At 41.7% G+C, this 12,500-nt stretch overlaps 2 protein-coding genes and 1 long non-coding RNA gene across 3 annotated transcripts in view; 1 reads left to right on the forward strand and 2 right to left on the reverse strand.

Moving 5' to 3' along the window:
* Nucleotides 1–8,578, reverse strand: part of LOC137988364 (collagen alpha-3(VI) chain-like) — a 27,516-nt gene extending 18,938 nt beyond the window's left edge. The window contains exons 1-4 of the mRNA XM_068834392.1: nt 8,410–8,578; nt 5,691–5,834; nt 3,867–4,442; nt 1,856–2,422 (exon numbers count right to left, since the gene is read on the reverse strand). Coding sequence (XP_068690493.1) covers nt 1,856–2,422; nt 3,867–4,442; nt 5,691–5,834; nt 8,410–8,482 — 1,360 coding nt within the window. The 5' untranslated portion in view covers nt 8,483–8,578. The remainder of the gene's footprint in view (nt 1–1,855; nt 2,423–3,866; nt 4,443–5,690; nt 5,835–8,409) is intronic.
* A 2,501-nt stretch (nt 8,579–11,079) lies between these two features.
* On the forward strand, nt 11,080–12,468 carry LOC137988363 (uncharacterized). Its single transcript, XR_011120776.1, has 2 exons — nt 11,080–11,262; nt 12,261–12,468. It is a non-coding gene; the product is annotated as an uncharacterized lncRNA (long non-coding RNA).
* The window catches only part of LOC137988362 (cartilage matrix protein-like), a 12,269-nt gene continuing 11,375 nt past the window's right edge, over nt 11,607–12,500 (reverse strand). Inside the window, exon 8 of the mRNA XM_068834391.1 lies at nt 11,607–12,500. This exon is cut by the window's right edge and continues 309 nt beyond it. The gene's annotated coding sequence lies outside the window, so the exon portion shown is untranslated.

The following is a 12,500-nucleotide window of genomic DNA, read 5'->3' on the forward strand; positions in this document are numbered from 1 at the left end:
TAACTGTAACATGTCTACATTTTCTTTTATCCTACGATAATTACAACTTGTAAGAATTGCGCGATACTCATTTTCCAAACAGAGCTAACAAAACGAAGTAAATTTTAACAACACAACTGAAAAAAAAACCCAGCTAACCCGGAACAGCCGGACTTTCTACTGACAAATTCCCCACGATATAAAAGAAACGTGCATTGAAATTTCTTTTGTTTGTTAATTTTTTTGGTATATCTTTGAAACCTAAGGTCAAATGAGAACAAGAGAAGACGAGAATTTTAATACTCTTTGCAAGCGCAAGAAAATGAAAGATCGGGCCACTCATGACTTTTTAAAGATTTAAGAAAAGAAAGTGGAAGATTAAAATTAAACTGTTACGCACAGTATGCTTACCGATTTTTATTGCTACTTTTATGCCAGGGAATTTTGCAGCTTCCTCATATATCCGTGGACTTTTCATGGAGTCCACACCATTCCTAATTTTTGAGGGTATCATTTATTGAGATCATTTCCGGTCCAGGGATCATTTGCGGGCCTGTACAGATCCTTTGAAGGTGGTAGCCCCATGTTTTCTACTTATAGGGAGCAAGATTTTTTCGTTACATCGAAGTTCGTTTCCCTGTTTTTGTACACGGATGGAGCTACAGAAGTCTATTATATACTGAAAGAAAGAAAAAAAAGGGAGAAGAGATTCCCTTTTCCCTAGGTAGTATGTCTCAAGTTTTTTTTAAAATCGATTCCCACGCTGAACAGATCCCAAGGGGATTGAGCACCAGCCAATCTTATGGCAGGAATGTGTGGGCTGAGCTGAGCGTGAGCTATCCACGCGGAACACATTCCGACCATATGATTGGCTGTTACCTAATTTCCTTCGGATCTGTACAGCGTGGGAGTCGATCTAAAAATAACTTGAGACATATTACCTATGGAAAAAGGCTGAAAGCAAACACATAATCATTCACAGTTTCTATGGTGAGCAAGGGTCAATTTGTGGGTCTTGACTGGATCCGCATCGCGCGGCTACACAGCCAAGTATTGACTAGCACATTTTGAAACTCACTAACAGCATCGCGCTGTCACATTAATGCATATCAAGATGCAGCCAACCAACCTCCAAAGTGAGTGTGTTAACGATGAAACAACAACAATGATATTAAATGTAAGGAGAAATGTAGACTCGGAAAAATATCCGAGTCCCAGATGGGATTTGAACCCACGACCCTCCGTGATCAGTCGGATGCTCTAACCACTGAGCTACTGGAGACTCTATGGTGAGCAAGGGTCAATTTGTGGGTCTTGACTGGATCCGCATCGCGCGGCTACACAGCCAAGTATTGACTAGCACATTTTGAAACTCACTAACAGCATCGCGCTGTCACATTAATGCATATCAAGATGCAGCCAACCAACCTCCAAAGTGAGTGTGTTAACGATGAAACAACAACAATGATATTAAATGTAAGGAGAAATGTAGACTCGGAAAAATATCCGAGTCCCAGATGGGATTTGAACCCACGACCCTCCTCACGATCACGGAGGGTCGTGGGTTCAAATCCCATCTGGGACTCGGATATTTTTCCGAGTCTACATTTCTCCTTACATTTAATATCATTGTTGTTGTTTCATCGTTAACACACTCACTTTGGAGGTTGGTTGGCTGCATCTTGATATGCATTAATGTGACAGCGCGATGCTGTTAGTGAGTTTCAAAATGTGCTAGTCAATACTTGGCTGTGTAGCCGCGCGATGCGGATCCAGTCAAGACCCACAAATTGACCCTTGCTCACCATAGAGTCTCCAGTAGCTCAGTGGTTAGAGCATCCGATTCACAGTTTATGGAAATTATACAAGTTGTCACCTGAATTCACTCTTATGTAGCTCGCAGCAAACGGAAGGTAAGGTTCAAGTGCATCGTAAGACTTGTCCGTGATTAGATTTTTCCTTTGGACGATCTGACCCAACGTCGCATAATTTACGTCTTCACCGAAGGAAATCACAAACATAGAAACACCTTGAAAACGGAGGGCCCGGACAGCGGTCAGTAAATTGGCCCCAGGGATAGTGAGGGCTCCACCGTGAGTGAGAATGAGCAAAATCTTTGGAACCAGCGGACGTGCTTCGGAAAATGTCTGGTTGGCTAGTATCAGTGCCCTTTCTATTCTTCGTTGGCCGCCGATGTACGGAAGTAAATCGATAGATCGGTTAATGGCCTCGTTGGTGGAATGCCTTCCAAGCGGAATCGATAGCTCTGCTCTGACCCCGTAAGGAATGACACCGGCTCGGACGTACCGTGGTGATATTCTGAACAAATCGACGACTTTCTTGAGAAATTCTAATTCTTTTGGATAATTTAATCTTGGTACTGCTGACGAGGAGTCCAACAGAAAAAGCATATCGGCTGTTATTTGCAGAGGCGGGATCAGATCTTAGAGAAAGGAAAGTAAAAAAAAAAAAAATAGTCTAAGCATGCTACAGAATACAGTTACAGGGTCCTCAACTGTGAACACTGTTCTCGGGGACCACAGAGGTAAGTTGACAGATAAGACTGTTGGGTGGGGCTGATACATGGAGGGTGACCAATTGGGAAAACCCTATTTCGATTGTTTTTGGAGAGCAAGGATGGCTCTTGGTCAGAGCTATCTCCCACCAAATGTTGACGGGATTTATAGCCTGGTTGATGCCATAACATGATAACTGGGGTGAGTTTTGGCTGATCCACCCTGCTTTTCGCGGAGTTTCCCGGTTTTTCTCCTTCCCCAAAAATCAGCATGCACTGATTCCATCTTTGAGGGCTGTATAGGAGAAAACACTAAAGTATTAAATATAGTCCTCCCTCGTTTAATAAAAAGTTCTTTCCTCGGACAGTAACTGAGAATTATACAGTGTTTTTTTGCTTGCTGCCATTTTGCGTTTTGTACCGTTGTGGAATTTCGATCTCGCACAGCTACCAGCGGGATGTTTTCTTATATGGGTGACTAAAATTAGAAAACGACTGACGTCGCTGGGTAATACAAACGAACAAGAGCCCACCACGTGGATGGAGCCTCCACCTTCTATGTTAACCCTCTGAGTCATCCCTGCACCTCCCAGGGCAGTTTCCCCGGGGGTTTTCACAATAGCCAATCACTGAAGAGACTTATGGTCGGGCATTGATTGCATCACTTGCAGCACACCCGAAACACGAAGGTGTTTTAAATGATGAAAATATATAGTAGTTCTGAATATAAACAGATATGTGACAAGGTTGACTCAAGGGTATCATACATATGGAGGCCCCAGGTAATGGGCTCCTGAAACCAATTATTACATAGCGATAATAGAAAACAGGAATGAAACTAACGCTCGCAACATTTTTAACGCAACATCTTGCAACATTGTTGCATGATGTTGCGACATGTGTTGAACGGGGTGGCCAAACGCACGCAACATTTTCATAAGTTTTAACGCAACATGTCAATGTTCATGTGCCCCAGGTCCCTGGCGCGTAAGAAGTGGACCTAACACGTATGCCCTAGCGCAACAATTTTTTTGCGTGAACGTGGCCAAACGAGTACTACATCATGCAACATCCAAAATATTGCACGAAAAATTTGGCCGTTTTCAAATTTGATATCGCAACATATCGCAACATGGTGGCCAAACGTATGCAACATGCTGTGCCCAACAATGTTGCAAGATGTTGCATTGAAATGTTGCGAGCGTTTGGCCAAGCCTTAATACTGAAACAAAAATTGTTGACGCATCGCATTTTCATGCCTAATGTCCAAAAATACAAACAATTAGATGAAAGCCCAATTTTGATATCCAACACAAAGTGTTCCTTTAATTTAAGTCTAAGCATTTCTCACCAACTAATAATCAATACTTACCTTGTACAGTATCGATTTGATTTACAATGCGGTAAGTCTGCCTCAACAGTTTTTCGAATGAGCTTACAAAGAAAACGTCCTGTCGTCTTCTGGCCAGTAGATACAACTCCTCCCTTTTAATGTAACTTCCAATGCCAATTACGTAAACCTGGACGCCCAAGTCATGCAGCGGTCGAACTGCAACGTCCAACGGCTTGGCGTCGTTCTCTTCTGTCTGCTCTCCATCGGTTAGCACAAACGCGATTCTAGGAACGGACGGACGAGATTCAGAAAACACGACCAAGGCTTGATCCAGCGCTCTGTCTATGCGCGTTCTGTTCCCTAGATACTCCAAATTGTCGTGTGCTACATTGATACTTCGTTTGTCGCTGTACGTGTTAAAGTCGAAGATAAGTTTCGGGTAATCGCTGTATATGATCGTGCTTACTCGGGTTGCATTCGGTGCGACTTCGAATACGTTCGTCAGATCTTTGACAAACTGTTTTTCCCGCTTGTAATCAAGTTTTCCGATGCTACCCGAAGAGTCCATTATGAACACAACATCAGCATTGTTTCTGACGGACGGTGTACCAAAATCTAGATGGAAAAAAAATTGTCGTTTAGTTCAGTTCGTTAAGAATTTCTGCACAAATCTGCATCGGCGTAGGGGCAAGGATGGCACAGTCGGTTAGTGCGCTGCTAAGGGGGCAAGAGGTCCTAGGTTCGTTTCCAGGATCTCGCATTCTTTTGTCGACTTCTTTCCTTTCCGTGTAGCTAAGTAGCTTTAAATTCCCGTAAAACGAAGCACTGATGGAGAGGGGGCAGTAAAATGAGCGCACCGTCGACCTCAGGTTTGTCAGTTGAATTACTGTTACGAGTTATCGACGTTAAATATGATTAAAGGATGAATCTATTATCTAAAGATACTGTGGTGCTGCGTCGATGGGGAAGTAGTTGCAAAAATTTTGCTTTTATCAACGGATTTGATAATGTAATTGGTCACCGTACAGAGATCCTAAAAGCTGACGTTTCGAGCGTTAGCCTTTCATCAGAGCTTTCACTTTCCCGTTTGGTTCAGCTTAAAGAGGTCTTCGGAATGGGTAGCGATGAAACACTCGAATCTTCCACACCTAGCATTATAAACTTATCGTAACAAAGTGCAATGCCTATTTTCACGTAATTAAAAAAAGTACCCACTAGGAGTTCCAAGCTATGTCTCTGAAAACGTGCGCTTGTTGAGTCAAACGTGTTTTTGTCACAAGATCGAGAGAAAAGGTGGAGAAAGACATGAGGAACTCCCTCAATCTATTCTCTCGATTGTGTGACAAAAATTCACAAAGTTCGTCTGGTATGGAAAGGACTGTTCGCAGTCGATGATGAAAAAAGGTATATAATGAGCACTCTACTAGGATGAGCCATTGCTGCTAGTAATTGCGCATGCTCACTAGCTCGCTAGTTTGAGCACTCTGGTATAGCTTAGATGTACCACATGCGTGGGACATTTGGGGTGGCTTTTTAATCCTAACCTCCAGCACTGTACTGATGAAGCCCAGAAGAACGAAACAGTATTGTCTGCAAGGTCAGCCAAAGTAATTACTTTAGCCAATTAAAATGGACGGAGACAATCCAGTAAACCAATCAAAACTCGAAGTAATTACACGAAGCTGACACAAAGCGCGGGAAAATGTGCACGCGCGAGCCACAATTGGTTTTGGTTTCACTTCTGATTAGCTGAAAAAGTGGCGCGAGAACTTTGCACCAATCGCTGAGTGAAATAATGCAAAACCAAAGTAATTCGCTAATTACTTTCGACACTCAATTGAAAACCACTCTAAGAGAACTTACCTGGATAAAGACAAGCATAATTGCAGCCGTCCAAACAACACTTTTTTATCCCTTGGCAGTCGAGGTCACAAGTACAAGCATCCCAAACGACCTCAGGACAATCATTCCGTCTTTGCACTACTGGGCATCTTCCTTCCCGTATACCTGTTAAAAACCAAATACGTAATTAAAAAGGATCCAACAATGTTCACCGTTTAATATTTCGCTATTACATAGATACAATATTGATGAAATACTAGCATTTTCCTCTTTGATAAAAAAAAAATCATACGCTTGATTTTGAGACGCGGACGGCAACCGGAAATGAAGATTTCGCATGCCAAGACAGTACGCTCTGCCATATTTTTAACCTAATCATCTCTAATGGAGGAAAGATACTTAGCAATATAAGGTTTATATTGTTAAAGGTGGTAGTGACAAGAAAAGTTAACAGGGAAAAGAGATTACTCCCGGTTGCCGTCCACGGCTCAAAAACGTCACGTCACGCGTTGCTAGCGAAGTGAAATATTACTTCCGGTGACTGACGTCATCATATCGTGAGCTGACCAGAAAACCCACTCACAAGCAAAAATCACCGCACGAACTGTTGTTTGCATCGAAGGTCTTTCCTCCCCCTTCATCGCGCTCGTTCTTAGATCAACTACGCATGCGTAAACGAACTGACTTCCGGTTTGAGAAAAAGCTAAATTGCCAGCGGTCGTTAAATTGAATTACTTTTTCTTAAATAACACGTTTCACCCTCACATACAGAATATAGCTAAGCATTGCTTTTTTCAAATCATCATTTTTGAAAATGTTATGGGCATTTCAGTATCGTCTATCTCTTTAAAAAGGAAGGACATTTTTCAAAATAAAAAGAAAACCATGCTAACGAATACAAATTATCAAACCACTGATTAAATACCCAAATTGTGTAGCACGTAGACAAATTAATTATTTAGAGTTTTCTTTTACGGGTCACGTGACCATGGGCGTGACGTGATGACGTCATATTCAGGGTCATTGGCTTACAAAAGTTGGAAACTGACCAAAATAATGTCAACTTCTCTCAAATTACTTAACCATTACATATTTAGCAACAAACCCCCCAAAACACGTGTAAAGATGTGGGTGTCGTCATGGTTACTAACACGATTAGCCAATAAACTGCTAGGTTCTCCTTCCTTTTAAGATACTTTTGTGCTGTATGTATGGGTTATTGACCAAGCGTGAGGTCAAGATGACTGGATATTGGCCAAGTTCTTTTTTTGCGTGTTTATGGTCGTTTATGGACCGAGACGAAGTCGAGGTCCATAAACACGCAAAAAAAGAACTTGGCCAATATCCAGTCATCTTGACCGAACAATCTTGGTCAATAAAGGATTTATTATATGACTTAAAACACCAAAAAATGATCTTTGATCTTGCGGGACCAAGCGAGAAATCCCGAGCGGGCAGTATCGCTCCATCTTGCCCGCTCGGGTAGCCAATCAGAGCGCGCGATTTGGTTCATCTTGCCCGCTCACGGAGCTAGTCATATAATAAAATCATGTTATTGTTTCCTACTACAATAACATCTTTATGGCTGAATTGGACATTTCTCATAGTTTTCATATCTTGTTTCACGTTACACAACATGCCTGTTTTAGCGGTTGGCGACCACTTTTTCGCCATGATTTTGAAAATGAATAAAGCAATTTGAACATTACATGGACGCTTGGGGATACAAATTTAATCTTCTCGTGCTGATACTACCAGCGCCAGAAGATAAAATTCGTATCCGCAAGCGGCCATGTAATATCTTCTATATATAAGACACTTTATCTCTCCCATGACACCAATCCATGTCAGCCTGCCCCCCCCCCCCACCCCCCCCCGCCTATGAGCAGGATGTCAATATCACTTAAGGATTTGTGTCTACGGACCGTTCACTATCGTGGAGCCTGGCTAGCTTGCAGACTCCAAAATGAAGTCAAATTTTTTTGAGAGCTTCGGCTTAATTAAGGGCCTGTTTACATGGAGTTGGGGTAAGCCGGATAGGTGGGGTCGAAAAATAGCTCGCGTTTACATGCAATCTTGCCACCCAGGGGTCTCGCGTGACCTTTCTCGAGGCTGCTTCTGCGTGGTCGCTGGCTAGTTATTGAAGGTAAGCCGCTGTACTATGTGACAGTAAGGCACATAAAAAGTTACGTGACAATGTCTGCAACAACTCGAGAGAACGTTGTCGTTGACGCCTTGCAAACACTGATTCGCGTTATTTGTCAGGCGTCAAAAGGCTACATCACCCATGCAACAAACCCCTTGGGAAACACGCACAAAAATAATCACGGCACCCCAAAATCGGTACCATAGTACACTTCATCGGTGCGCTTGACATCCCCGTAATATTTTGACACAGGGATAAGCCTCTGTCCAACGTTAGCGAAAGCTAATTTTGTCCAAGAATACTGACGACTGCAAAAATATTCAATAAAATCAATCAAATAAATTTCAAATGAGGAGGTAAAATAATCACGCATGAAAGTCGCAGAGGCGTTTGACACAGTCGCAAATAACACTTTTCTCGGCTGTGACCTATTAATTTTTGTGGCTTCAAAATGAAATGTTTCTATTTTTCTAAAAGCAAATGTCCTTGTAATTGCTATAAAAGCTCTTTGGTGGCATATTCTTAAGGGAGAACACCGGACTTTCGCATTCGCCAAACGTGAAAGGGTTACTGTTATCGCATCCTGTCACTTACGTTGTGATTCGATGATAACAAGTTGAATGAAAACCAGCAGCAAGGTCCCAACGGATACAGCATGCGTCCTCATCGCAACTGACTCTATCACCACAAATTTACAACTCTACTGCTGGGTTTAAGGAAGGACTCTGGTCATGTTGAATCGTTCATCCTCTCGGTAGGTTTGTCAAACGGATGTCTTCAAACATAAACTGCTTATTGGAGAGTGACGCTTTGTATGAAATTTCTCTCGTGTTGCAGCACCTGACAGCTGTAATAGGATTTCACGAGATACACTCAACAGATCATGTGATATTCAATACGGTTTGAATAATACCAGTGGGGAGCATGGGCGTAAATAAGAGACAACAGCGTCTCAATTTGCACCTTTCCTTAGCTCACTCTCAGATTTCTTTATTTGAGAAAAAATCATTTAGGTGCAAGTGATAGCTACAAACAAAAGTGATGAAGGCGCGTAGAAGTCTTTCGTCTGAATATAAAAACAAAATACGCAAGACAAGGGACCCCTTTAAACGGCTACCTATTTATTCCAATCATGTCCCAGATGTCCATTGTTGTCCAAGAGTACCTCTACTGCAAGTAGAAACACTTCTTACTCCATGCAAGGTGGGTCGCTACCCGTAATTCGTTCCAAAGATCGATCTCATTCTTGAGGAAAGTTTATTATGCAGTGAGAAAAAAAACCCTGCCTCCTAGCTAGATAGTTTTTTTTAGTCCTATTACTTATTAACAGGTTCTCTATAAAACGACAACGGATCGTCGGCGAGCATTAAGCAAGACACCGTAACCATACAGTTTCCCCAGGCCATTTTTTTCTTCCTAGAATCTTCCGAGCTTCCGCAGCGTAGGCGGCTGGAAGCACTTCCTGTTGGATTCAGTTTTCAGACATATTGCACAACTAGGAAACTGTACGTTCAACCATACATTTGAGTGTTTACTTTAAAAAAAAAAACAAAATTATTATTCAGTTCTAGGTTTAAAAATACTAGGTTGAAGGACTTAAAATATAATCGGATTTCTTGTCCTATGATCTTAATTAAAGTGTCACGGTTTTTTGAAAATCCGCGCAGACAAAGGGATCACAAAGATGCTATGAAAGAGGCAATTATGCATCCTCACATTCCTCGCACCTCGCACGTACGCGTTTCATGAAGTGGTGTGGGTAACGGCTTTACACCCACGCACTCCTCGCACATACGTTGCTTTCCTCTCGCGTTAGGTTAGGTTGGGAGGTACTGTTGTGACTTAGTCAGTCCAAACACCGAATCCAAAGAAACTGTGGGTACAACTACCCCTTCCCTCAGTTGAAAGGGATTAGAGACCTTAAGATCTTCGACATGCAACTTCGACAAAAACGTCACCTCAAAATATAACTTTGCTCTAAAAGTCTTTGTCGACTTTTCCATCTCGTTCACGTCCCACAATGTGGGCGAAATGAAAGATTTTCCGCTGCATGCTCATGTTGTCGTCAAAACGTAAAATGTTTCATGATTTCACGTCGTCGTTGTGCAGAATACCGCAAAAATGTAAGCTAAAATCCGTGCCACACGTGCAGTACGATTATTTATGCTCTTTTAACCCATGATATCATTGTTTTGTGGCGTCAATAATCAATCCTTTTGTAATCTGTATCGTTAATTTGTTAAAGTTGTTGTTGTGTAAATTATTGTCTTTTATTAGGTGTGTTCTTGTATTTGGCTTGCCCAGTCTTGATTAGCTTTTTCAAGCTATTTGCGGGGTAAGCCATCCACTAACTATCATATTTAGCTAAATAAAGTTGACGTCGTTGTTGTTGTTGTTGCGTTGTCGTCTTAGATATTTGGGTCCCTAAAATCTGAGGGGAGGGGCGAGCTGTACACAGGCTAACGAAGAGCTAATGCTCGAAGCCTCAGCTCACTTATTTTTGTCTGGTGGCTAATTAACCGTTGTCAACTCGTTTGATAAAAAAACAATTTTTCATCCGAACAATGTTCAGCATCACCGTGGTTAATTTATATTTGGAAACGTTTTGCAAAACTTTCATACCGAAGCAATATTTGTCGTCCTCATCGAAATTGTTTCTTTTATCTTCGCTGCGTGAGAGCGCCTCCTCTAATTATACTCAATAAATTTGGTCCGTTTTGTTTTAATTAAACTAGTTGCCGGTAACCACTTTGAGCAATGAAAGAATTACGAAGTGTTCTCTCTCCACAGACATCCCGAAAAAAGACTTTCTATTCTGGGACATAAGTCTCCGCAATGTATATAAGTTGTAACTGATTTATCCTCCGAAAAAAATCAGCTTGGCTAGATATAGGGCTTGCCAAGGATTAAAACATTCAAAGATTTAAGAGGGCTTACATGGATATTTCGAGGAAGGCGCGGCATTCCGACAGGGATACAGGAATTGATCGCGGAGCGTGATAGGACTTGATGCCATGTAATGTGGAATGGTCAAGGTTAGGATTTGCTTTCATCACGTATCCGTCGATCAACACGTTTGCGAAAGTTGATAATACTACTTTTCACTTTAACTACTGTCAAGATCAACAATCATTTTACTGCTGTGTTAATGAAGCGGCAGACAATCTTAGCATTCGAAGATATCAGTGGCTGTCTGTCAACATCATGGAAAAAAGTGACGAAAACAGTGACCAAATCGTTCCGGAGTGGGAACTGGGTAACGAGAGGGAGCATAATTTTGGTTGTTTCGCACCGTCGTGTGACGCAAACGCCAATGCAGATGCAAGGAGACAAACGTGTGAACTACCTTTAACGCAAAAAGTGGAATTGGAAAATGTTCATTCTCTTGCGCTTATATTTGCCCTTACGCTTTCGTATGAACCGGAGCAACGCAAATGCAAGCTCAAGGTAAGACTGCCAGCTCCACACCACCAAGATTGACGTTGAAACCAATATGGCGTCAGCCTCGCTTGCCATTTGAAAAATGATACCAACTTAGCCTGCGTATCTTATCTTTCTTGTGTTTGCATTGTTTGCGTTATACGTCGGTACTTTGCTTTCGTTCGCGTTTGTGTTTGCATTTGCGTTGCACATGCGCTCGAGCAAGGCTTAAAGCAACAAAAACAACAGCGGCAACGAAATGCATATTCTTCTTGTTGCAGTCTCTATGCGGATGGTCATTGACAACCATTTCAATGCGACGAATTCTCCAAAATGGTTTGACCGGCGCATCATTAAACAGGGACAAAATATATAATTACATAAAAGCTCTTTATTTCGGAACACTAGGCTAACCATAAACGGCACGTCACAATTATTCAAGATGGCGACGCCCGGGAAATAAGCAATTAGAAGACTCTTTTTTTTTTTTTCTGATACAAATACTCTTCCTTGAAAAAAAATGAACTAATTTGATTCCAAACACTACTTCATCTGGTTTCAGTTACTCTTTAACAGGAGTGGAAAGCTCCTTTAAATTTGAGTTAATTCCAAAGGTTGTATATCTACTAGGCATTGGCAAAGAAATGTGCGGCAATGTAAAGGGCATGCACAAAGTGTGCAACCGAATGCCGTTGTTTTGTTTCTTAAACATGTGGATTTCTCGCTGTTGTCGTTGGTTGAGCTCGTAAGTTGTCAATCCTAAAAAAAAAAAAGCAAAGCCGTAATCCTTGCAAGGACTCCGCATGATGCAACTGGGCCGGCTATTTCGGTTGCATTCTGTGCGAATAACTTCAAAGAAATATGGATATTAAAGGCCCAACGCAGAACCCGAAAAGTCGATATATCGCAAACATATTAAAGAACTGCGCGGCAAAAACAATTTGAATTTGAAAGAGTTTATCATGTTTTTCACACCCACGAGCGTTTAGATTTCAACCAGGCTCATTTTATTTTTTCGTCCTCAGCGAGAAACTCAAGGTTTGTCCTCCTCCGTGTACGAACAAAACACACGCTCAGTAATGGTTTATGGCTCAGAAACCATCGAAATTGCTGGAATTTCTGATGTGATGACTTGTGAAAAACGCGGGATCCGCAATCCATGGGATCATGCAGGAACTTTACTTCAAGCAAGAAAGAGGAGCAACATAAAAATAAATTGAAACTTAAAACCCGTTTGTTTGTTTGCTTGTTTTTTTTTTTTTTTT

This window comes from Montipora foliosa, unplaced genomic scaffold (genome assembly GCF_036669935.1).
Source record: "Montipora foliosa isolate CH-2021 unplaced genomic scaffold, ASM3666993v2 scaffold_415, whole genome shotgun sequence".
In the NCBI taxonomy this organism is placed as follows: domain Eukaryota; kingdom Metazoa; phylum Cnidaria; class Anthozoa; order Scleractinia; family Acroporidae; genus Montipora; species Montipora foliosa.